This window comes from Fundulus heteroclitus, chromosome 14 (assembly GCF_011125445.2).
Source record: "Fundulus heteroclitus isolate FHET01 chromosome 14, MU-UCD_Fhet_4.1, whole genome shotgun sequence".
Classification (NCBI taxonomy): Eukaryota; Metazoa; Chordata; class Actinopteri; order Cyprinodontiformes; family Fundulidae; genus Fundulus; species Fundulus heteroclitus.
Genome location: NC_046374.1, coordinates 26,886,149 through 26,913,200, shown reverse-complemented (window position 1 = coordinate 26,913,200; position 27,052 = coordinate 26,886,149). Strand labels below are relative to the sequence as shown.

Sequence of the window (27,052 nt, the reverse complement as noted above, 5' to 3'; positions counted from 1 at the left end):
TTCTGAGGTGCAAATGAGATTATAAGGCACATCTGTAAACAGGTTTATGCTAAAGGTAGACTGGGATATACAGAGTGCAAACACGCCCACATGTCTGCAGGATGAGCGTGCGCGCACACCCGACCCGGAGCGCCTCGCTTTCTGCAGGCGGCTCTAATCACAGAAGAGCTAAACAAACACCACTTGTCATCAGTCTCCACACAAACACACACGCGAAGTGAACATTTCCAACACATGCACAAACGGTATATAACTGCCCCCAATGCTTTCCCCTGTCCATCATCCTCCCCTTCATACTCAGCCTCTCTTCTTTCCACTTACTCTCTGCCTGATCTCTCCCTCGAGCAGTATGCAGGCACAGATGTCAAGATGTATTATTTCGGCTGGCTGGCTCCCATGTTTTGTATATGTGTGAGCTTGTGTGTGTGTGTGTGTGTGTGTGTGTGTGTGTGTGTGTGTGTGTGTGTTTTCTTCTGCTTTCCTCTTTTGGAAGCAAGAATAATATTGAGGAGCGGAGCAGGCATGTAGGTGAAGAGGGTTGAGAAAGAGGGACCGGGCTGGTGAAGATTAGTGAAACATTTCAGAACCTGTATTACATTACAAAGGGTACCACACACACACACACACACACACACAAACACAAACACACACACACACACATGCAGCTTTCCGGTATCACTGCCTCAGATCAAGGACATTTAAGGCAAACACATCACGTACACACAGTGGCACGTTGTGTTGAATCTGTGGTGATCCATTAGGAGGACCTCCGTGCTTGGCGGCTCGGGTCTTGGCTGGTACATTTAAACATTTAAAAGTGTGTATGTGTTTGTGTGTGTGTGTGTGTGGATGGATGGATGACATAACAGCTGTTTGACAGAGTGGCATACGGCAAAAGAAGAAAGTTCAAGGGAGGACAAGAAGAGGTTGGTTTACATAGTTAAAAAGCGATTCGTTATAAACAGGGAGAACATCAAAAAGTTTGCGTTTCATTTTTTTAATTCAAAAAGTTAAAACCCATGTATTCACACACGGTGATATATTAAAAAGGTTTATATCCGGTAATTTTGATACCTACAGTTTACAACTAGTGAAAGATCAAAAGTAAGATTCCTCTGAAAACTGGAGTATGACATGAAACACATTAAAAAGGATCTTAAAAGCCTAAATGTTGATCCTATGTTGTTCTTTGCTTCACAGACCCATCACGACTGCACTGTTGTCTACCACAGTTTTTCTTTCCACTTAACTTTCTTTCTATATGTTTGCATTCAGCGCATTAAACGTGTGAGTATCACACAAGACAAATAATATAAGAACGTTTCTAAACCAGAATATATTGGCCTACTGAAAACAATGTCTATGTCCTGTACGGTATACGGACTTAATAAAAGAGGATAAGAAAGAAAAACTTTAATGAGCTTTGCATCACTGTCATCTGAAGACTGCAGCTACCACGGCATCATCTCTTTCTACCATGTGCTTGGATAAAGCTCCACTCTGTGACCGTTTGAGGCCAATAACAAAACACATTTATTGAAAAATTATGTTAGGCCCACATTTTGGCCTAAAAGATCATGAGACTGCTTACTTGCCAGCTCATTCTCCATCATTTAAAGCAGCACAGTGTAACATTTAGCCACTAGGGGCACTAGACCTGTATCTTCCAGGTCTAGTGCCCCTGTAGGTCACTAGCAACACTGCAGTGTCGCATTAAACAGTCTCCCTCCGTGTTTTGGTATCTGATAGCAAACCACTTTGGACCAGCAGATTGAAAAGTCCACATTCACCCGTCTAGATTAGATCCTACACCAAAAACGTGTCAAATCAGGTAAGTGTCGTATATGTTTTGTAGTTACAGCTGACCTACAATGGGTCATGTGACTTAGAGAGGCGAGTTGGGTCACATGACCCGACCCTACATAGGCGAGTTTTTAAGTGGGGTAGCCCGCGCAGATCATCGATATATGCACCTTGTGATGTATATTGACTTGAAAAATCCTTATATCTCAGATTAGGCTAAAACGTGGGTCAAAATGTTTGTCTGTTTTAAATCAACAGAGAATGATCAGAAAAGATTAGGAAATCTGAGTGTTCTGTTTAACAATAATCTTTTTAATTGGTCTTATATTGTGTTCAATCCTGCTTCTCGCCCAATGAGTAGTGGAAATGGACGGATTTTGAATTCACAAATTTTGAAAAATCATAATGTTGGGTTTTCAACTATCACTCTGCGTGAAATGAGTTTGTATAAAACATGATTTTGACCCTTTTGAAGGAAATTTGTGTTGAGCTCCTGAAACGGAACATGGTCCCCGGCCTCTGAAATAGACAGAAGGAAGAAGGATCCGCAGCAGAGATCCAAGTATTGTGTTATAATCACATAAAACGTGGTAACTGCTGTGTTATACAACTACTGCAACGGTCCATCATGGCATAAAAGCAATGACGGAGCTTGCTTTAATAAAAAAAACACGAAAGTAGCTTACCAGGCTGATGCCGGAGTTGACCCAGTGGTTAGAGGATTAATGCATCAATCATGAATCACAGACCCGTGTTCTGGCTCAGAGACCTGTTATTTTATCCTCATCTAACCCCGTTTCCCCTGCGTGCATCTGCTGTGTACCGTCTAATAACAGAGTAAAATCCTCCTGCAACAATTGTGCTTCACAAACGTCCAACTCCAACATCTCCGACTAATGGAGCCGAGGGTCCCGAAAGTCTGGAAAAGCATGGAAGTTGATTTAAGTAAGTGTGGGTAGATTAAAAAAAAAAAACGAAAAGAAGACTCTAGTTTAAACTTTGAATTTTCCAACTTTAATCTTTGTGCTATTATCTAAAAGATTTACATGCAGAGATAAAATACTTTGTCTTGGAGTTGCTACATCAGAATGTAAGCAAATATCAGAGTTTTAGGCTGGTTTATAAACTGGGTCAGATTTTGAGTGCAAACAAAGTGTAAGCTGCTTTTTTTTGGGAGGAATGCAAATCATATATATATATATATATATATATATATATATATATATATATATATATATATATATATATATATATATCACAGATCACACTGTGCCTTAGGGAATATGTAGTAAACTTAGACAATTGTCGTCTAGATTTGCTCATTTTAGACGTCATAAATTATAAAACAGAACTGCTAAAAGTTTGTTAAAAAACAACATCATACTGGCAAGGCATTTGCAAGGTAAATGGTGCTTCTTTTTTTTAATCACTAAAAATATATAGTATTAGGAGGCTATATATATCATTAAAGAACTGAAATATAAGCTGCAAGAAACTTCAGAGAGATTTACATTATTAGACTTGTTATGTTGACTTAAAAACTGTCAATTTTTTATTTGAAATTCTCAATCATTTAATTTTTTTAAATAGAATTTAAGTATCAAATTATTCTAATGTATTAAATAAAAGAAACTTTGATTAGTGGCTGTTTTTACATTTTCACCAGGGATGCAGCTGCACTTTTTTTTAAAATCACCAATCTGATAGGTGATAGAGTCACGTAGATTAGGAAGATTAAGTAAGAATAGTTAAAATGTGTGCTCAGATTTAATAGATTTTGTTATTATCAGGCAAAGTCTTATTTTTTGCTTAAAAAAAATGCAATCAACAGGGCCAACTTCAAAGAAACCGATCAGTGCACCTCCGCTCCACATTGTTGAGTTGTATTAGAGTTGTGGCATATCTGGAAATTGAATAAAATAGCATCAGAAATAGTCTACAAATTTTAGAAAAATACAAATAAATGTCTTGAAAGAAAACTGGAAATCACTTGTCATAGCTCAGACTGCCCACCCACAGCCAAACATTGGATTTTTGTCCTTTCTGCTGCTCCGTATCTCCTCACAGATCCAGACTCAACATACTTTGGCCTATTTTCCCAGTACCAGCCCAGCCAGTGGGACAAGGCAGCCAAGAGTCTCAGCAGCCAAGCCTAATGATGAATTATGCAGATAAAACCTCTGTTGTGGAGCGTTTAAGCTAAATCTTAAATAAACTTTTCCTTAATGGCAAATCCAATCGTCTCAAAGGTCTTCAGCGCGGGTCGGGTCACGCCTCTGCGGCGGGCAGAACCGGACCACTTCATCACCGCGCCAAGCGACGGGAATAATTAGTCTTCTGCCTGCGCGCGTTTTCACGTACGTCTGCTGCAACAGGAAATGGCCGACCCTTAAAGGTGCATGTGTTTATTAGACGGTGGACCTCAAAGCTCCTCTTTGGCCTCATTAAAGTGTTTGATTGCGCTGCACATTCTTCCTTGAGCGCGTCGTTTATCACGCGCGCAAACAAACGCGCCCGCGTTCCCGCGGCTGGCAGGTTTTTGTCCTTTCCGAGCTCTCGCAGTGTTCATTAAAAGCCTTAATTAGACTGATGGCGGTGTGTAATTACAGTCTTTAAGATGAACGGCTCCTCTTGCAGGCCCACTTCCTTGCTGCCTGTTTTCAGAAGTCATTGGCTAAAGGTGTGGGGGGGTGGCGAAATCATACACGGCTTTGTGTGTATTTAGGAACATTAACCTCCCGTCGGTTCCGTCTTTGACATTTGCCATTAATATCACCCGGAAAGGAGTGACATTTATGAGGCCCGTACCTCTCACAGCCCTTGCCTCCCTTGGATTTTTCCCTTTTTTCTCACTCACTCGCTCTCCTCCTCCTCCTCCTCCTTCACACGCTTCTGCCTTCCTTTCTCTTAATTTAGAAACCTGTCCCCTGTCTGAGCCGCCATCTTCCCGCTCTCTCTGCAGCTCGCTTTCTCTACCCGCTATGTATGTGTTACAGATCGCTGTCACGTTCCTCCCTTCAGACCGCTGACCCACTTCCCTCTTTTTTTTTTTTTTTTTCTGCATCGGTTCCAGCTTCCTGTTTTGCCAGACGATTGTCCTTCAACTGTGCAACTCCCCGTCCTCCTTCTGCTGCCCTCTTTTAACGCGTTTTCGGCTGCGTCGCAAAAGATCTCGAAGGACCGCCTCGGGTGTTTACGCTCGCCGCGAAAAAGTCTTCACGCCCCCCTTGAACATCTGCAACGCGCCGTCGCGTTACAACCACTAACTTTGACGTGATGATGGCATAAGCAAAAATCTGAAAAGTGCGTCAACAGATTGTTTGGGGTGGCTTTCTACCAGCTTTTGCTCGTGTTAATACAGACGTTTTTTGGTAATTTCGAACCGAGAGCATCCGGACTTTGACTAAGCCATTCTACCACATAAGCGTGCTTTGATTTAAACCACAGTGTTGTAGATTTTGCTGTATATTTAGGGCTGTTGTCCTGGTGGAAGGTCAACCTATGCCATTTGCAGCCTTTTTGTGCCAGGGTGGTTCAGTATTCAGTATCCTTCCTGCTTCCCATCAACTTTAATCACCTTCTACATCCCCAAAGCGTGATACTCTTAACACCGTGTCTCACTTTGTCTTCGTTTTCCACCACGCAACGTTTAGCATGTTGGCAAAAAAGTTCTTTTTAGGTCCCTTCCAGCCAGAGCACCTTCATCCACTGGTTTGCTACAGTACCTCCTCCCTATTATGTCTTATAGCAAACTGCAGATGGGTTTTCACTATTACCATCTAATGTAGAACAGATTACTGGATCAATGTGTGCTTCTGTGCTTTTTTTTGTCTCTCTTGTTGTGTCTCCGCTCTGTCTTCTCTAACCTCCAGTGGGTCGAAGCAGATTAGCGTTCATAACTAGCCTGGTTCTGGTTCTGCTGGAGGTTTTCCTTCCCGTTAAAGAAAAGTTTTTGTTTCCACTGTCGCTTCATGCTTGCTCAGTATGAGGGATTGCTGCAAAGACTGTCCATGTGGCTCTACGCTTCTTCAGGAGGAGTGAATGCTGTTTGTCAAGACTTGATGCAATCTGCTGGGTTTCCTTAGAGAGGAAACTTTTTGACCAATCTGTATAATCTGACCCAATCTGTATAATCATTGAATTTGACTTTGGAAAGTGCCTTGAGATCACATGTTTCATGAATTGGCGCTATATAAATAAAATTGAATTGAATTGAATTGAAAACAGGGAACATTTGCCAACCGCTGAACCCTAAATAGCCTTGTCCCGGCCTCTAGGACCCATTGGCTCAAGCTGAGTTCCCAGCATTCCTTCGTCGGTTTTACGGCCGTCCTTAAACAACGCTTGTTTGCGGAAGTCGACGTCAGCTGCAAAGTTTCCCCAAAGTCACTTACAATGAGAAAATCTGCGTCTTAAAGAGACGTTTTGGCTCCGTGCTGTTTTAGAGGCTCGTCTTTTATTGTTGCCGACGGGTTTGCACCCCGTGTCAGGGCAGAAGTCGGGTCGCCTCCTCCATGTCTTCAGCGCGTCGGCGGCGAGGCGACAGCGCCGTAATCCCGCAATCACAAAGTCACCGTGAGGTTCTGCTCGCGAGGAAGCCCCCACTAAGTGTGGGAAGCATTAGGGCAATAATTGAAAGGGAGAGGGAGAGGAGCTTTAACCGGATCAACTGATTGCTACAAAAGGCGCATTATTTGTTATTTTCTTCTACGTTTTTTTTCCCTCTTGCGCCGTGATGAAAAGATGATGGGGTGACAGAAGACAAGGAGCTGCGAGTTAAGGTGGAGTTGTCTCTTGTTTTCCTCCTCGCTGCACTGAATTCACGCCTAAATTGAGCCAGTAAATCAGGATAATGTGAGACAGCAGAGTTTTTATGTAGCGACCGTGTGCTCATACAGGTGTGTAAATTTCCCTTCCTTTCTGGAATTTGTGAATAAGGGAGTAAAAAAAAAAAACAATAACGCAGCAAGATGACAAACGGAGGTCGTAATCAAAGACGGGCACTGCAGGAAATATTTGCAAAGATCTGTTGAAAAGGTACAAAAAATATTAACCTATTGCACAAAAACTAAAGCCAGGAGCAATACTGTGTTTTTTTCTAAATCAAAAGCTTATTATTGTCAGTATAATTGAATTAGTGGTCATATTGGTAATATTTCTTTTGATTTTAATCAGTCACCTATTCACTCTCTCATCCATTGAAACTGAATGTCATAGAACAAATTCTGGATTCATAAAATCTCCAGCAAAACAAAACTGGTTTTAGGGTTCGCTTTAACGATGGGGATAGTAATTAGAGATTAACAATCTATATAAAGATTTTTATGGGCATGATGTTATTTTTTTCTTCCTGAAACGCTTTTACAAGTTCAACAAGCGCCTCGTAAGCCAGTGATTCTCATACTGGGCCGTGCGCCGCCTGCCAGGCGTCTGGTGTCATGACGTCTGGGAGCGAGAACCTTCCTGACGTTCACTTATTTACATTTCTTTCTTCTTTTTTCCAAGTTTAACTGATCTTTTCAATTTGGACTCGTTTCTGTGTTACGCCGTCAACAAATGTGGGTTTCCATCGCGACGAGACACCTGGCCGCAGGAGAAAAGCTGGTAACTACCGCAGGCTGGAGATTAGTTTATAAAACAGGATCTGAAAAACAATAAAGCCACTGGAACTGGGTAAAAGTTTAAATCAGCAGTTCGCCAGTTCTTTACATTGCAAAAATGGAACTAAAAATAAGTTTGATTATCTTTAAATGAGTGTATTTGTCCTTGATTTGAGCAGCTAAATACGATGATCTGCCAATGGAATAAGATTTTTGCACCTAAATTAGGAACAACTTATCTCTGTCATCTTATTTCAAGTGCAGTTTGTCTAATTATCTTATTTCAGGGGTCAGAAAACTCATTCCATTGGCCAATCATCTTATTTAGCTGCTCAAATCAAGGACAAATACGTTTATTTCAAGAACGAATTACTTATTCCTTGTTATGTTTTTGCAGTGTAGAGGAGTAAATCTCCTTTTACTCATTAGAAACGTAGAATGCTGAGCTGAGCTTTACGTCCAGTTAATAAAATTCAACATAATGGATGGGAGGTGTGAGCTCCAAAAGACTGATTGTTAAAGTTCAGACAAACTGTACTTTACTGAAGTATTACAAGAATTTACAGTAATCCCACAGATCTGTTTTTTTTTTCCTGTTCAACCGAACAGGGATTCTGTCTTTGCCCAAGTATTTTGCTTCGGTATTTCAACAGAAAGTCGCTGCACTTCACTTAAGCCGTGATCTCCTCGGTGGATTATGGCGAGGCAGACGAGCTGAGTCTTTCTGCATGTGGTGCAAGAGTCGAGACAACATCTACCAAAAAAAGGCTTTCCCCACTCCACGGTCTAACACGCGCTTTTAACACAAGTTAAAACTGCAGCTATGTCAAAGATTTCATAGACACTGGGATAAACGAGCAGCGTCTTCTGGCCTCAGTGACGCTGCGCCTGTGGGAAAAGTCGAGCCTCACCTGAAGTTTAGGCGCAGGTATCTTGCAAATGTCAACCCTGACCACGGGGGATCACTAAGACATGGTTGTAATGAGAATTTTTAATTTTTATATTCTAAAAAGGAGCTGTATGGTGGCTTGTGTGTCCTCTAGATATGTAGGGTACCATGCACAGGCCAAAAACATCCATTTTTGATCAATTTCGTTCTAATGAATGCATTGTTATGCTCTTTCCGGGCCCGGTGACCTTACAGGGTTGTAGAGCTCGGTCCTCCTGCCGCCTCCTTTCCCTCCTAACCCTACCAGGTGTGAGGAAGGCCCAGAAGGCACAGGCGTGGCTGGACACGCTTACTCTCTCCAGCAGCGATGCTGGACGGGAGCAGCGATGGACTTTTGCGAGTTTAACCCACATCCAGACAACCGGAGGTGTTTCATTTTTTTTTTTTTTTTGTAATTTTCTTTATTCTGGGACCAACTTGGGAATAAGAGAGGCGGCGAAAAATAAGACAACACGAGAGACGGCGAGAAGGAAACCGACGACGCTGGCGCTGACCCATTTCTCCAGGCTCCCAGTGCTGTTCCTGATATAATGGAGAACGGGCGAGCTCCCTCACGCGCTCGCGCGCCGCGGCCCGCCAGCAGACACCGGCAGATGAAGATGCGTCCGGACGTGTGTGCTCCGAAGGTCTGCGGGCGGATAGATTCCGTGTGATCGCTTCAAGCCTTCCTTCTCATTCCGTGCGACTGCTGCAAATCTAGCATCACCTCCGTCAGTGCTGGAAAGCATCCCGTTCAGACAGTCGGGCTCCGCCGTGAACTCGCCGGCCCACTCCACAGGCTCTGCCGGCGGCGGCGGGAGTTCGCCACGTCTAAAAAAGACTTCCGTGGCTTTTTAAAGGAGGGGTAAAAAAAAAAAAAAAAAAAAATCACTGCTGTAGAAGTCACTCTGGGATTCACTGATAAGTATTCATTAAGTATTGATAAGTAGTCATTGAAGTGTTCATTCAGTATGCATGCAGGTCCACACAGAAGTGCACTCGACAGAGAGTTTCTAGTAGGTTTGGGGGGGAAGTTAACAGATAGCCGACACACACACGCACACACACGCACACACACACACACACACACACATACGCCCTCGCTGCCCCGGGACGGGAGCATTGACCCAGTTGTAAGGAACATTGGTCATGACTGTCCTACATGGCCGGCACTTTACCAACGTTACACAAGGCTTATCCACCCAGTCACTGGGCCTCCTTTTAATGGCCCGGCTCCCTCTTTTCTTTTGCATTAGCACTTTTAGTTTTTTTCTTTTTTTTCCCCTCTCTCTCTCTCTCTTTCTCCTCCCTTTTGTCCTTGCCAGTCTTTTCTTTTTGCTCCATTATGCCCCTCTTTGCTCTGGCAGCCACATTAGGCCGGCATGCATTAAATTCCCAAAACAGCCAGTCGGACTTATTGCACTGATGCGGCCGGCGTTTGTTTTTATCGTCATTTCATTAAGCCAGAAGTAAGCGAAAGTAAAAGCCGCCCCGATCCTCTCCTTCCACTCCTTCTGTTCAGTCCGTGTTGCACGTATATCGAAGTGCAAGCGTGCACATTTTCTAACTTCGAGGCCGTGAACGGGCTTAATAGACGTGGACGTAGGGGCGCGCGTGCGTCCATAACGGGTCAGCGTGCCATGCAACTGATTATGAAACAGTGGATTTGTTGCTCCCACAAATACACCGCGACATCTGTAAACATATCTGACCAGGCGCACATGTAACAGGATAACTCCCAGATGGATTATCGTTGGGGTGGCAGATGCGGGGCCTGTGAGCGTTTCTGCAAAAAAAAAAAAAAAAAATGCTGCGACAACAAGCATGTTTTTGCTGGTCAGAACTAAGCCGGGACGCAGCGGCAGATTTTGTCACAAGCAATCAGTTCCAGCGCCATGTGGGCAAGTAGCTGTGTGTCAGGATTGATGACCAGGAGTATTTCCCACTGCCCAGATGGCTTCCTGGGACTTGGACAGGATGAAATTTGAATGTTTTATTCTAAAAGGCAAAGTTAACTACATTTTTACTGCTGCTAAAGTCATACAGCATAATAGTTATTTACTTAGAATTAACTACTGTTATAATAGTGCCATCTATAACCTCCATATTTAAGGTAAACAGTAAATGTTCTTATTGTTCCGATGCTTTTTTGCTCTTTCTATAATAACAATATCAGGCTATCTGCTCAAGTAGCAAAATTGCCGTCAGTTCCTTTACAGAGAGGAATTTAAATTCCCAAAACAGCCAGTCAGAGAAGAATTTAATGCATAGCACATCGTCTGTACTAGTTTAAAACCTTAGTACACTGCAAAAACATAACTAAAAATAAGTGAACCTTTCTTGAAATGAGTGTATGTGCCCTTGATTTGAGCAGGTAAATAGGATTATCTGCCAATGGAATAATATTGATGCACTTAAAACAGGAACAATTCATCTCCATCATCTTATTTCAAGTGCATTATATTTATTTAGCTTATTTTAGGGGTAAAATTACTAATTCCATTGGCAGATAAGATTATTTACCTGCTCAAATCAAGGACAAATACACTAATTTCAAGAAAATGTCACTTATTTTTAGTTCTGTTTTTGCAGTGTATGGTTGGGGTTCCTTCAGTTTTCACACCATGGCTGTTTGGGAGGATCCTGACCGCAGATGTTTCCAAACAGCTGGATTGTTCTGTTTTAGAAGCAACAGGAAAGCGTTGCAGCTTTTTTTTTTATTTCAGCCAGCTGACAGGCAGTGTGAAGCAGCAGGTCGGTGAGCAGTAGCGCTGGGTTCAGGGTTCCTACTAAAGTCGGGAAACATAAGGCATTTGAGTTAAGTGTTTTTCCAGGTCTGGGTGAGTTTGGAAAAAGAAAATAGAGTGTGGGGAAAAAAAAAAAAGTATTTCCAGACAATTTGTACTCACCCATCCATCCATTCCTCCATCCATAACTTCATATGTCTGTTCGTCTGGTCATCATCACACCATCATCCATCCGCTTGACTATACATCTGTTCATCTGTTTGCCCTCTTTCCATTCGTCCATCTTTCCCTTCATCCATCCCTTCTTTTCTGCTCCCTTCCTCTGTCTTGTTTACAGTTTGCAGTTTTGTTTTTTTTTAGATCCCAAACCCAAAGCCTCACCGATGTGAAATTATCCAAACATAGATTCAGAGGAAAAAAGGCTACGAAGGACAGAGAGCTCTGAAAGTCTAAATCTGGAAAGGTTTGGATTTTGGAAATGACAAATGGGTGTCTGCGAGTTTCTGTCCAACCTTTGTAAGGCTGAATTTAGTGAAATTCTGGGTTTTGGCAAATTACAGAAATAAAGGGTATAAGCTATCAAGTTAACTTATTAACTTGTGCTGCCCTATTAAATATTTAAGCAAGATGACAAAACTTTTCCAGCTTAAACTAGAGTTTGTCTTGGCTTCCGTCGACGACTCCGTCGTTTACCTTTTTCAAATGCTTTCACAGGACTAAGCCTCATAGAGGCTATTTAAAAGTACTTAAATGCATCATTTAAAGACAAACCAATAAAAATACACTTTTCACGGATAAAGAAGCTTATGGTTTTAGCTTATGATTTAAGCCACATTGACACATGGTGAAATATAATGAGGCCAAATGGCTCGCTTCTAAAAAATAAATAAATAAAGAAACAATTTGAAACAGTTGATGAAGAAGCTAGGAATGAACAAAGATCCATATTTAGGATGTAACTACATATTATTCAAGATTTGCTGCAGGAACAGACATATGCAAGGCCCTATATAGGACTTTTTTATAATGTTGAAGAAATACTGTCAATGTCTATGCGCCCGACACTGTCTTTACCATCAAATTAAGTGACTTTAAACTGCAGGAACCAGAAAGTTTTGCAGTTTGGAGACCGTAGTACATCTCGATAGCCCTAACTCACCTGATCCTACTCCTGCGACTCGTTTTCAAAACCCTGCCTGGGTAGGCAGAAGTTTGCTGGAGGTTAATACGATGTGATTGTGAGGCGGCCGTTCTTCAGGCTCACAGGAGATGCAGAGGGAGGGAGCGGACAGACGTGGTGGGGTGGTTGGATAGGTGGACAGTGGGCGGGTGATCCTAATAGAACAGGATGGATGGAAAGAGAATAGCTGCTGAGAATTAAAATGTCATCGAGCACAGGGGGGAGAGATTGGCCGCACGCAAGCAATGACACTGAGATCATTACCCCCACATGCGTGGGTCGGCGGGTCACACGAGCATGTATGTGGACCGGCACCCCCAGTCTGAGGAGACCGCGTCTCTATCGGAGGAGGCGAGAAATGTAGAGCTGGGGGCTGGCATGATGTTGTCGTGTGTCCTTCTGTTAGGTCAGCATGTGACACATCATGTGAGTTTAGCCTGTGACTCCTGACATGGGCCCTGTCAGGTCCCGTCGCCTCTGGCTCTCCGTTCATGTGCAGAAGGTTGCGAGACGAAGGCTTAAAATCGGCAAACTGACCTGGAAAAAAAAAAAAAAACGAGCTACAATATATCCCGTCAATCAAATGGTTGCTGCGCCGCTGAGTCCGCCAGGACAGGAGCAACATTTAATTGTGTTGTTTAGCATTATTGCCATTCCAGTCAGAAGTTTGCACACATCACGGATGGCATGTTAATGTCGGGCTTAATTGATTTATTCTGTTGTTTCTCCATGGTGCAATGATCATACAGCGACAGAGCTCAATGCTTTTAAAGTCCGAATTTACATTCTCTAGTCCCGACAGCATTTGCATACGGATAAAGGCTCAAGTATATACCAAGAATAAGATAAATCTTCTAAAAGTGGTACTGAACATTCAAGAATGTCTTCCATGACAAGGCTGAGAACCAACAACTTCTGCTTTAGCCGGATGTCTTAGTCGAAAAAGGATTTGTTTGACAGCGCTCCTTAGGTTTACAAATCCTCAGGAACAAGAAGAGTCCAAGAAAGTAAAGATTAACAAAGGAGAATTATTCATTACTGGAAACTCAAGAGTTTCCCTGTCCACAGTGACGCAGGCACTACGTCAATCACTAGGAGGTGCCTAAAGAAACCAGACAAGTGAGTAAAATTAAAGAAGTTTTATTAAAGACAGATGTGGGTGAAACCAGTTTGACAGACAAGCAGTCCCGCTAGACGAGGACAGGCAGACTCGGTAGTCAAATAAGAGTCCAGATGGTCTAATGGCAGCGCCCTGTGGGCACCCTGTAAGGCGGTTCATTGGCAGCAAGGCCTCAGTAAATCGTCTCTCCCTGAAATGTTTGTGATGTTTGTTTGTTCATGTTATGGCGATTGTACTGAAACAACAATTTCCCCCTGGGATTATTAAAGTATGTCTGATTCTGATTCTAAGATCGGTACACAGGCTAGCAGGTTAAGCAGACAGGGGTCAAGGCTAACTCGGATAATCCAGAAATAGGCTAGGTCGGGTACACAGGTTAGCAGGCAGAAACAGGGATCAGGCTGGCTCAGATATCCGGAAGCAAATCGGGTCAACATCTACAGGGCAACCAGAAATCAGAACGCTAAATGAGACTCACCCAAAGGCTTGTAATGATCTGGCAAATTGGAGTGGACTGAGACAGGTTTTAAATAAGGAGGTGAACAGAGCGAAGTGCTAATTGCTAGTGGCAGGTGGAAATAATCAAAGGGAAGGTGGTGACTGAAATGAACCGAACTGATTGGTTAGTGACTAGTGGCAGGCAGACAGATTGGCAGGTGAAGTGAACTGGCAGATTGCTGGCAGGAGAACAGAGCTGACGACTGAGACGTAAAGTGCAAAACACGGTCAAAACAAAAAACAACCTGAGACAGAAACTAAGACCACGACAGCAACTGGACCCACAATCGAACCAACAGCAAGGCAGAACCCAAACCAAAACAGAACCTAAACTAAGAAATAAACGCAAACTACGACAGGTACAGCCCAAAGTGGATGGATGAAGAAGGAGGGCTGACCTCCTCTGCCTCATGTCAAATCAGCGGCCAGATGGTTGAAACTGGATATTGCAACCGGACAATGATCCCAACCCGCTTTCTAATAAAATCAAATCCCTCACCTTAATCCTATTTGTAGTTGTGTGCCAGGAAACACAACAAGAGTGGTCAAATATTCAGCCGATATTGTTCTGGGAGCTTCTCAAAAATGCTTGTGGCCAAGGTGCCTCTCGCTTATTTAACAAAATAACTTTGTCCTTGTGTGGAAATAAAAACCCAGTAAATCCTTGATTTTCAAACTCAAGTTGCAGAATGAATATGACACATCGTCCTAGAAAACCCTACGGTTCAAAGTAAATCATTAAAAGCTCCAATTTAAACTGCCTTTGATGTCCGTGATGAGTTTATCTGATCCTCCGACCAGAACCGTATTATTGCACTCAACCAAAAATATCTCTGGGTGCTATATTAGGCGGCTGGCCTGGCTGTTACTGAGCAAACATTTCTGCAGTCCAGGTCTTTATCTGCACAAATATCTGAGCTCATGCACATATTAAAGTTATTCTGCTCGCAGACCGCTCGCATACCGTTACCTCACCGTGCAACGCAGGCGCCAATCACTCAGACGTCTTTGTTTGGTGCACGTACTTGTTTGTAGCCGGTCCGATCTGTGCAGTCAGAGCTACCACAACACGGTTAGACAGTGGGCCTTTGTCTGCAACAATAGAACAGGGAAATGTGCCCCTTTTACACAGAAAAAAAACAAGTTTAAAAAGCTTCATGCTATATTGGACGTAATGGTGTGTTTGGTGTATAATTGAAGGTGGAATGCAAGCGGGAAACAAAACAATATAGTGAGCTGGTGTGTCTGTGTGTTGGTTTAAAAGAGGGGGAGCTAAAATAATGCCTGCTCTGTTCCAGCACAGAACTTAATGTCTTTTGCCACCGTGGCGAGGTAATGGCTTGCGATAGCTTCGTTAGTGCGTCATAGCCAGGTTATAAAAGTGTCATAGGAGATTTATGAAGACGGTTTTAGTTACAGGAAATTTCAACGGCAAGATCCAGGGTTTTTTTTTTTAATAGAGTAAGAAGGGGACACGGCGAGAAGCAGCGAGTGAGATTGTACCCCTAAGCAATGCCTCAAGGGAGAGGAGATCAGGTTTTTATGCTCTTCATCATCTAGCCTTTAACGGGAAGGCTTCAGTGAAGCCCACCTTCGTCGCTTTCCAGAACCTTCTGCACGGGCCAAAGCACCAGCAACTTTCCGGGGCCACCCCTGTGGCCAACCCAATTTTGTTGTTGTTGTTTAGGAAAAATCGGCACAAAGGCTAAACAGCTGGAACCCGGGAAATGAGGATTTGAAAGGCTAAGCGACATATTTGGTTTGATGTTGATTTGCACAACAACACACACCAGACTCACCGGCCTCAGCAGGCCTTGATGCGGCCCCGACCTCATAAAAAAAAAAAAAAAAAAACTCCTTTTGCTTTGGATATCTTCCTTTTTAGTCCCTCTGCTAACTTGACACACCTGTGACGCAGCTTTCACTCCATCACGCATCATCACACATCATCATCATCATCATCATCAGGGACATGCGAGGCCAACTCTCCCCGCCGAAACCCGATGTGGTGTCCTGGCTCCGGCTCGGCTGGGTTTTCATTCTGCTTATTGCGTAATCTGCCCAGTTGGTGCCATTTTTGTTGCTATAATCTTAGTGCCATTAGAAAACAACAACAAGAAAAACAGAACGAAAGCGAGAGGGAGGAGCGGCAGTTCGTTTGGGCGCACATTTGGCAATTACACTCCATCATATAAAGCTCCTCCTTTGTGCCTCCAATTAGGAGGAAAAAACATATAAAGGAACACTGATGACATTAAATTAGCAGGGACTCGTTTCTATGGTAAGAAGCGTGTCTACAATCAGACCTGACACTGTAAAGGGAGGCACATTACCTTCATTTCCCGCCTCATGTTCCACTTTGCCCATGTACATTTTGTCGCTAATGTTCTTCCTTTAAAGCAACAATCACCAGTGCTGCTTTATTACAGTAGTCGGCGTTCTGATGTTTCTTTATGCCGTGCTTTTTTCTGTAATAAAGGTTCTGCTCTCAACTCCCACAGGTAAAAAAAACAAGCATAGATTCAACAATCAGGATTTTTATTCTGGGTTCTTTCACAGTGGTTGATATTTTAAATCCAACACAAAATGTAGGGATTATAATAGTACCCTCGTTTGTGCATCGATGCAGACACCCATAACTTTTTTCCCCCCACTAAACCCAAATCAAAGTGGCCAGAAAGGCGTTATTTGTTGATGTGTTTACAGTCAGAACATTTTTTTTTTCAATTTTGATACATTTCATAGAGTTTTTTAAAAGGAGGTGGTTGAAAAGACTGGCTCAGTTTTATAGTGATTTATTTTTTTTAAGAAGCCAGATTGGAATAAATTAATTCATCCAGCAAATATTCACTGGGAGGAATTAGGGTATGCTTCACTTAAACCTCAAAATCCCATCAATTTATTTTCCTTTGGTGCCGTTTAAATTAGTCGGAAACATTGAATAAAATTTCATTTGACCCTTGTGGACTAAATGTTGGAAGTCTAACCTTTTATGATATTTAATCTATTTCATAAATATATTTTTTGATCCAGACTTGAATGAGTAATTTTCCTGTCAAACATGACACTTTGTTTGATTGGTTTTCATCCTCAGCAATGCACACCCAGAGTCTGTAGCGTTTTCTTCGGCTCAAATCCATTTTGTCTTTTTGAGACACATCACCTCAAAATGAACGTGTCCCACAGTCCTGTTTTAGGTTAATGCTTTAGACCCAACTGGATTCCCTCTCTTGTTCCTTTAAGACGTCTTGCCTCTCATTCAAAAGGCTGCTTCAGATCCGAACGTGGTCGGAAATAACAGGCCTATACTTTGTAGTCAGAACAAACAACATTAATCTCAACAGTCTTGTTACTCTGAATAATCGCTCCACTTTCACTGCCGTGTCTAGCATTTGGTGTGCAGAGGTGAGTGACTCTACATCAGTGCAGATAGTGTCTACACTGCATGCCATGAGGTCAAGTATAGGTTTCATTATGTAAATGGTTAAATTTGTATAGCATTTACATACATTGTAAATGCTATACAAATAGCACTTACATACATTTTATTGCAGTTTCGCCAAGAAGAAGAACACAAATGTTTTGTTGTTGCTGCCAACAACAAAATTATTTTCGTTTTCTCACAAAATACCTAGATAAAATCAACAAAAATGATGGCGCCAACTGAAAGAGCTGAGATAATTGTTAAAAACAGTAAATAATAATCAACAGCGTGGACTTAGTTTTACCCAGGTATGGTCATATTGCACATCAGCAACCATCCGTCTGATATGGGATTTATCTAGGGTCTCTAAGTTGAAATTAAGTTATGGAGTGCTGATATGATTATAAATGCTACATTTTGTGGTATCGTTATATGTTATTTGGATGCAATGTAGCTGTGCGATAATGCAATTGGGCATTAAATGGCATTAAAGGTTCTTGGAAGCAACTTAATCAACTTGTTTGGGCCTAACATTTAATTTTGCTTTTAAACCAGTTTCCTAGAATATCAGTTCAACCAAGAGAATGTGAGACAAGCTGAATCCCATTGCCACAACCAATATGGATGATTATGCAACAAAAAGAACCCTTCTCATGACTTCTGAGCAAAGTAAAAAAAAAGTCTTAATGTTGTCAGAATTATGTGACAGTAATGATTAAAATCTGTGAATATATAAATTACATGAAAAGAAACGTTTTCTGGCTGTAACGTGCCATCTGCACAATTCAGAACACACAACACAAACAGAGAGGGGAGGGCAAGCAGGACGGCCACGGATGCCAAACATCCAGTCCAGAAGTACATCTTAAATCAAACGACATATGCTGTCATCTGCCTCAGCAGCAAGTGCCAGTCATTAAAAGACTGAGCGCAAGTCGGATTTGGGATTTGCATCCCTGAATGAGTGAAAAATGTGCTTCAAATGCCCATTTTTTTTTTTTTTTTTTTTTTTTGCTTCCTTTTCTTATAAGAGTTGGCAAGCTGGCGCTGTGATAGTGGAGGCGGGGAGGGAACTTGGCCCAACCTGACCTTGGTAATAACAACAGAGTCTCGGAAAGAGAGATTCTCCTCCACTGTGGATGAAGTGTACACACAAACCCCCCCCCGCCTCTGCCTGGCTGCTGATTCCTTGTGTGCTTGTGTTTGATTGGGGTTGACTGCGGTATTATTTCATTAATTAAGTTTTTCCACTTTCCCTGCCTCGGCCTCCCGTCTTCCTGTCGGGCGAGGGCGGCAGATCGACGCCCTTCCTCAACCCCGTCCTCTGGTGCTTCTCATCTCCCCCCATCACTGCTGATCATTGTCTCAATTACTCATCCCCGCTCTCCCTCCCTTCCCCCCCCCTCTTCCTTATCTAATCCCAGATTGCTGTATTCACTCCTTCCCACTCCATTTTTTATCCCGTCCTCCCAGAATAAGGTGGGAAAGATTGGAAGCAACTCCTCCCAATCTCTGCCTCTCATCAGAATTTCACAGATGTGCGGTGATTATTCCTGCCTTGATTTTGCCGATATCTTTACCCCCTCGAGTGGGAGGAAAAATTTGAAACATTCGTGCTCATCAGCTTAGATTTTTTTTTTAGGGAGGAGCGCGCTCGCTCTATCTAAGGGCAAAGCGGCTGGGATCTTTTTGTGTTCGCTTTGTTCCCGTGAAACTGAGATTTTGCAGAAATAGTGACACCTGCTAATGGATCTAAGAGGATTTGTCACTCTTTTAACAAAAAAAAAAAAAAAATTACCTTTTGGGATATTTTTAACCTGATTAGGATGTTTGAATGGAAAAAAAAAAATAGCTTGCATTTGCAAAATTTGTGGAAGCTCTTTTGGTCCAATTTGCCTCTCTGGTCTCCGTCCAGCTCCTTTGTATCCATTACCGCCCCACTTTTCCATAATGGACACATTAAAGTCTTTTACCTCATTGCCTTCTATCATGTCATTTAAACTCTTTGCTTCCTTTCTTTTTTTAACTTTCCAACTTTTCCTCTGTCCTCCCCTCCCCTGGCTCTCTGTCCCCCCCGTGGTCCCACATAGTCTCCTGTGTCCATCATATCACCAACAGCTTGTCGCAGGCAATCAGTCTCTGTGCCTGACTTCCCTGCACGACCTCCTCCACCCCCCCCCCCTTTCTTCTCCCTCATCTCCCACACCTCCCTCGTCTCCCGTCACCTTGTTGTCCTCCTTCATGTGTCAGCGGTTATTACTCTCAGAAATCTTCGGCCCCCTGATTCCTCTTTTTTTTTAGTCCTGCACACCGGTTCTGTTATTTCTCTCAGCGGTCCCTCTGTGCTCGGGTTAAACCGGAGGGTGAGATCCTATAATCGCTCTCATGTCAAGCCTGTATTGAAGGTTTCCAGATTTAGTCTGTGTTCTAGAGTCCAGACGGAGAGCAGTATTTTCAAAGAAAATAAAAGGGAGCATGGGAAAATTATTAAAAATGCACCTTTTTCCCCCCAAACATGTCATTCTACGCCGATGACGTTTAATTATTTGTACAAGTTTCTTTTTTAAACTATCAAAGTACTATCTATTCTGTGAATTGGCGGTATGATTTTGTATTGTTGGTTTTGTATTTGATCATTTATTAGCAGATTTAAAATAAAGATTAGACATTTAGAGCTAATTTACCTCATTGTTTGAGGTAAATCTGTGACACATTCTGTCCATGCAGGAAGTATTTGATCCAGGGGTTGTTAATGGGATTTCTGCCTTTCACATATATAAGTCTAGAATTTTTATTATGCTCTTAATTTATTGGTCACATTGCAGGTACTCAATTCATAAATGTCTATTTTATGTTCAGTATTTTTCCTATTTGGTTCTACTGCCTTAGTTATCACATTGTACAGACTTAATATGATATTATCTTTCACGCAGTTGGTTTATTGTGTGTTCCTGTGACAAAACAACTTTCCCATAGTGAATCTGTAATTATCTGTCCACATAATTAGTAATGGTAAAAATGTTTGTCTGGAACAAAGTTGTACCGTGTCACAATTTCTTTTTGCTAAATTAAATGTTTTTTTTTTAACTTCTTCTTGTAATCACGTTTGACGTTACATGTTAGGAGAAATACAGTGAAACAATAAATGCAACTAAATACTACATATTAGTAATTATTTAAGTATTAAAAGATGTAAAAGCAAAGGTTTTTGTTATCCATCATACTGCAATTTGATTATATCAACTATCAATATATTGATAAATACTAGCTAATTATTTCATTTAGAATTTTAAATTCTTAAATTTCTTTTTCATCCCCTTTATACTTTAGCATGTATCAAAGGTTGTTAATAAAGGGCCTATCCCTCTAATTATTTATAGTGAAAAATATATATTTAAGCCCCAAATTATTCATACCCCTGGCAGATTTAGATTTAAAATTATTCAACCAAGAAGTTTGTTTCTGACAGAAAATGAAACAGTGTTACTTTACATTCTATAAAGAAATGGCATATCAGAAATGTGTGAATAACTTTGGGCTAAACTATAAATGGTGTAGAGTGGAGCTGCATTGACAATATACTTCTCTTTACTAAACAATCTTAATCATAAGCCTTCTTTACTTGTTTCTAAGTAAAACAAACACTTTGTTTGAAGTAAGCATTTGATTATCAGAAAAAAACATAATCTAATGTGATTGCTTTGAGTTTGGCACCTTTTTAACTTGCCTGACTGAAAAACCTTGGCTGCGTTTTTAAGGACAACAGGATCTGAAGCTTTTTTCACAGAGCCTCCAATGGTTCAATGATTTTCAAATGCAAGCTCCGTTGTTTTTAGCTTTCATTAACTGTGTTTGAAATGACTAATTTACAGGTTATTTTACAGTACTCAGTATTCGTCCTTTTACCTTTTGCATCATTCATTAACACATTGGATTCTTTTTTTGGATTTCTCTCTTTTTCACACCTACCTAATTATATGCAACTGTCACAAAACTATTCCCCTAAGGAGATCTACAACACGATAATTAATCATATAAAAAATTTGATGGAAACAATCTTAATTTTTTATTCACAAAATCTGACATTAGTTGACTTTTTTAAACTATAGTGTATAATAACTTAGTTATTATAAAACCATTTGAACCTTAGCCCCAGCTATAATCTTGCATTTTTAAATCTGTACAAATATGTATATGTACTATGTTAATGCATTGTCCCCTTTCAAAATAAATAAATACAAAAATATTACAAAACAATTGCTGTCCATGTCACCCTTTACAGGTGACCCATTTTAAAGGTATTGTTCATGCTTCAAAGAGGCTCCAGTGAATAACAAAGTTTGCATCAACAGCTTTTTAACAAATGTTTTATAACTTCATAACTTGGCTGGAAAGATTTTATGCTGTTGCTTTCTCTTTTTGTCTTGTTTTTTTTTATACTGAGGAAAGAATTACATGAATCGATTACATTTTTTTCTGTTTTTGCCAAACCTACCTATCAGATTTCTGAAATTGCATCTGAAAAAGGTGAATATTTTTTAAGGTTGCTGAGCTCACTGTCAGTGCTGCACAGTGAATCTGGGTGGTTTGTTTATTAGCCATCTTGTCAATGGTTCATCTTTGCCTTGAGGGTTCTTTTTATTTTTTGTTCTGGAAAAAAATACTTATAAACTGAATTCTCTTCTGGTTGAGGAGTTTGGTGTTGGTCGAAGGTGGATCTGGTTGTTGAAACTATTTGGGACAAGCGTTCATGCTTCAGCTTTACTTTTTCTGATTCGCTTCTTTCACGAACGTGCACTGAATGGTCTTCCTGTGGCTCCAGGACTCAAACAGCATGTGATCACATTGGATGTTAGGCCAATTAGAGACATGAAATTGCCCTTAGGTGTCAGTGTGCAGAGTTGCTTGTTGGTGCTGCGATGGATAGGTGGATGTACGTCGACTATTAAATGCTGGGATGGCTAAATCAAATTTTTATTGGAGCAAAAACCTAGCAGGGAGTGTCAAAATATGTTGGTTTGCTTGGAAATCGTCTCTCCCTATGAAATCAGGGTGTGAAAGCTGAGGGCATCCGATACCCCTTTTTTCTCCATATTGATGCTGACATACTGTGATGCAGTCTGAGTCATCCACACTTTATCTGGCGCTTTGTCGACTCCCACATTTTCTTTACATTAATATGTAAAGCACAGTGAGCTGCCGATACCAAAGAAAATCACCCTGTTTTTTTATGAGCACCGTTGGATTTCTGAACAATAGTGCAGAATAATAATGATTTAAAAAAAAAAAAAAAACAAGAGGTACTGGAAATGTATGAACGATCTCTTTTTCACATAACTTACAAATAAAATAGGCAGTGAAATTGGAATAACAAAGAAAGTAGATGGTAGCGCTTCCACAGAATGACTTGTGATTCTGCCTCTTGTTTTCAGTGATTTCTCTCAGTATTTCCGTATCATCTTTAGAGCTCGTTGCTGCATTTAACCTGATGTCTGAGCTAAGGTACTTGGTAAAATGTCTGATTTCCAGCGACAGTCCTGATCAAAAAGCAGCGTGCTCTGGCTGTTTTTATTCAGTTGAACTTCATTAGAAACAATGAGGCTGTCATTGTAGAAAAAATAAAAAATACATATATATATTTCACAGGTCTTTGGGAGAAAATAACTATGATTTATGATGATTTTTTTTCCCATGACAAATAATGTGAAGAGTTGACGAAGGTGCAAACTTTTTTAGGGCAATTTCACGCCCTAACTGTCTCCTATATGTATATATTTTTGTTGTTTCTTTTTCTGGCTTTTCCACCACACTGATGTTTGCTTTGACCTCCGCCCGCCTCTCTCCTTTGCTCGTTTTCACACGTTGCATCCTTGCAAGGATTGAGAAGAAAGGTGTCAGAAGCAAAGCTGCCTCTTTTTCACACCTTTATTTCTCTCGCTCTCTCAAATGCCATATTCCATTTGCCGTTTCTCCCTTCCTCCTTTGCTTCGGCGAGGCTAATTTATATTTAAGGGAGAAAAAAAAACAAGGATACGTGCGTAAGGGTGGCGTGTGCAGCCACGCCAGAGGGAGAAAGGCTATGATTACCGTACAGTTTATGAGCCACTGCAGCTTCGCATTAGCCTGTCTGTCAGCTCAGACCTCAAAGACAATTATAGAAGTTTCTGCCTGGTATTTGGACCGGTGATTGAAACCAAAACCAGGCACAGCACGGATATGTTTCTCAAGCATTGAGACCGGCAGCACAGCCGAAGCTGCGTCGACTGAAAGAGGTGTGATTGCCGAAATAGGTTCCTCTCATCTCGCTACTTCCCTGTTTTTTTTATGTTCCACTCTCTTGCTTTTTCTCCATCATCATAAACTTGTCCTTCTGATTTGATGTTCCTTCCTCTCCTCCCATCCGGAATCTGCCTCTGATGGTTTCTTCGTCTCCTTCCGCTCCACCTTCTGTGGCCTGAGGGCCGGTGATCTTTTATGGACTCGGTGACTTGCCGTATCGTGCTGAAAATGTGCTGAGTCACTTTGCAACTACTGCCAGTCAGCCAGATTGTTAACGATTTCTTGTGTAAATACTAGGACTGGGCAACGATTAAAATATTTAATCGCGATTAATCGCACTGATTAATCGCGATTAATCGCGATTAATCGCATTGTATTTACAAACTCCAAGAATGAATTCAAAAGTAGTGTAAAGAGCACTTTTATTTTAATGTTCTGCTGCCATATGAACAAAAGTGTTGTAACATTTGTAGCACTTATCAGTAACACATATTTAGTGTAAAGCTCAACTTAAACATGTAAAACAAAAAATAGCAATAATAATAAATTAAAGCTTATTGCCACTGACAGGGAATTCTCTTTATGAGGAAAAAATCTACCAAAAACAGGCAATTTCTGAGGTAACAGCAGGGAGCAGCATTACCATTTTATGTTCAATACCAAAGTTTAACTTGGCAGTGGTTACAACTAACTTGTTTCTGTCATATTCCATGCTGGAAGAACTTTAAACTGAAATGCTTGCTAACTCGATATGCGTGCATGTTTATTTGACGTTGACACGCGGTTTTTTGTTGTTGCTTTCTCGCGTGCATATAGTGAATGGCAGGGAAAAACAGGCAAAAACACATGGATACTTTGAAACGAGAAGCGACTTCACCGACGGCGTCGATGCAGACCCCCCCGCTCCGCTCCGCACAAAACTTGTTCCGTTTGCCAACTCACCGCCTCGCCTAAGCAAATTCCTGCGGGAAACACCGCCTTCCGCATGTCGGCTTTGTTTTTTTCCGGCCAGCACCTTTCTTCCTCTGAATCCGAGGTTTGGCTGACAGCGAGGTTATTGGCGCATTATCGCCACCTACTGTTCTGATTCAAACCCCTACACCGCAGCAACAGACCTTCACAAAATAAAAGCATGTGAGCAACATGCGTTAACGCGCGTTAAAGAAAATATCGCCGTTAATAGTCTAATGAGTTAACGCGAAATTAACGCGTTAACTTGCCCAGCCCTAGTAAATACTATAAAATCTATGTTGTATATTTTGTGAATATAAAAAGGAGCATCTATCTCCTTATGATAGGTTTTAGAAAAAGTACAGCTGCTGCAACCATAAAAGTAAGTGATGACTTTGTTGAGGGTTCTGGCACCGCTCTTTGAGAAGTATTAAACACGATTCTCCGATTTTATGCTGATGATGTCGTGATGTACTGGAGTATCTACACCTTCAGGTTGCTTATGAGCTACAAACAAAGAGTACGGGGAGCTTTTATGCCAAGAATATGATGAAATTGAGTCTAAAATGCCCAATAATTACCTTGATTTGGATTTATGCGCTGATATTTTTAGTTTTTAAATCTCTTAATCGAAGCATAACCAGAGACAGTCAAGGAGTCTTACTTATCGCTGCTTTCACTCAACCATCACAGTGTAAATTTTAATAAATCAAGTGCAGTTTTTCCCCTCAAATCAAGCAGTGATTTGCATCTCAGGGGCTCCATTTTATTTCGTATTTGCTCTTGATTGGATTATAGAGTCGTCGTCCCTCTTTCTAGCCCGTCTCTGCTTCTCTACATTGAAGGCCTCTGAGTCAAGCCCTCCCCACCCCTGCTTGTGCTTTTCCTGCAGCCCAGGCAGCAATTGTAGTTGATTGCAGACGGGTGAGTCCACACTGTGCGGAGGGGGGTGTTAATGAATTCCAGCCGTCTGGTAAATGAGGACTTATTAAAGCGCCGCCGCCTTGTAGTTTGGCATTTTCAGAGCTTCTGGTGGAGTTTTAAATCACTTCCTCTGCAAATGTCACTCGGGCAGAGCTGACCGTGCGAAAAAGGAAATCCAGTGTTTGTCTCTTTCTGTAGATACAGACATCAATTTAAAAAGAAAAACGGGTTGTTTTTTTTACGTCCTCCCTGCTAATTGTCAAACTTCTTGTTCCCCTCTCTGCAGCCACGTCGGATGGGACGCGCCAAGGCCTGGACAGCATGAGAGGGGGCGTGTGCGCCACCAAAGGCATGAAGGTGGTCCTGAAAGTGGGACAGAGTAAGTCGGCTTGTCTGTTTGTCTGTTTTCTCTCAGAAACAGCTCTCGCTCACACAAATCACGCCCGCCGGACCGGCTAAATCCGCGTTTTTTGACCGGCGCACATAGCCTAACGACTTAACAACGCAGCGTGATCGGCACGCGGTGCCGAGCCGAGCAGCTCGCCTTCATTAGGCGCACCTCATCTCATTCCACTTCTAAACCATCCTTCTAATCTTCCTGCGTCTCAGACCCGCACACACGCAACGCACGGCGGGCGCGGCCGAGCCCCGACGTGCGCGCACCAACCCTGCCTTCTTTCCGTCTGAGCGTCGTGTGCGCCCTCGCCGAGCATATTAGGCCTCGTTAAGTGGTGAGAACAGCGCAGAAGTGTGGGATCAGTCAGCTCTAATGAGCCCTGTTGACTCCCTTCTCACTCTGCCTTTTAACTGCTACTGACTCATACTGGACACACACACACACACACACACACACACACACACACGCACACACACACACACACACACACACATGCCGGTATATAAGCACGCTCAGCCTCGTTTCGTGCACGGAACGCAGAGGTGTCCAAGCGGGCGTCCGAACACACACGTTTCCCCACACGCAGCCGAGAGCGCGATAGCAAAAACGACTCCATTTGGTGTTAAAGCGTGCAGTCAGTGATTTTAATGACTCGTGGCCGAGCACACCTCTAATTTGTTTGGAAAATATTCACGGGTAATGACCCCTCGCGCGCCGGTTCTTTCTTTTTTTTTTTTTTTTTTTTTCCCCTCTTTTTTTTCTTTTCAAGAAAGCAGCACATAAAGAAAGGAAAATGGGTGGAAAAACAGCCAATTTAGGCATTTTCACTGACCTGTATGTTCCTGCACATAATAGGCACCTGTCCTTCACATGACCCTACACACACACACACACACACACACACACGCACACACGCTGCCTACTTCTGTTCCTTTGATCTTGCTGTGCTATCGAACGCGGCGTATTGGTGGTTCTCCTCAGCAAAGAGCCAAGTGGCGTTGTTAAGGCCCTATCAGCCTGTAACATCAGCACAGTCAGCTCAGCTCAATAGAAATACCACACACTTTATTTCCCCTGGCTCATACCGGCAATGGAAAAAGCGACCTTCTCTCACTTTTTCTTCAGCCTTCCCCTTTCTTCTTCGTCTAACTTGCTCTTTTCCCTCTCAGATCCCCCCCCCTTTTTTTCTCCCCCCCCCTCT

At 42.0% G+C, this 27,052-nt stretch overlaps 1 protein-coding gene across 1 annotated transcript in view; it reads left to right on the top strand.

Moving 5' to 3' along the window:
• The window catches only part of efnb3b (ephrin-B3b), a 133,672-nt gene that overhangs the window by 93,204 nt on the left and 13,416 nt on the right, over positions 1-27,052 (top strand). Inside the window, exon 3 of the mRNA XM_036146630.1 lies at positions 25,741-25,833. Within this exon, the coding sequence (XP_036002523.1) occupies positions 25,741-25,833 (93 nt within the window). The remainder of the gene's footprint in view (positions 1-25,740; positions 25,834-27,052) is intronic.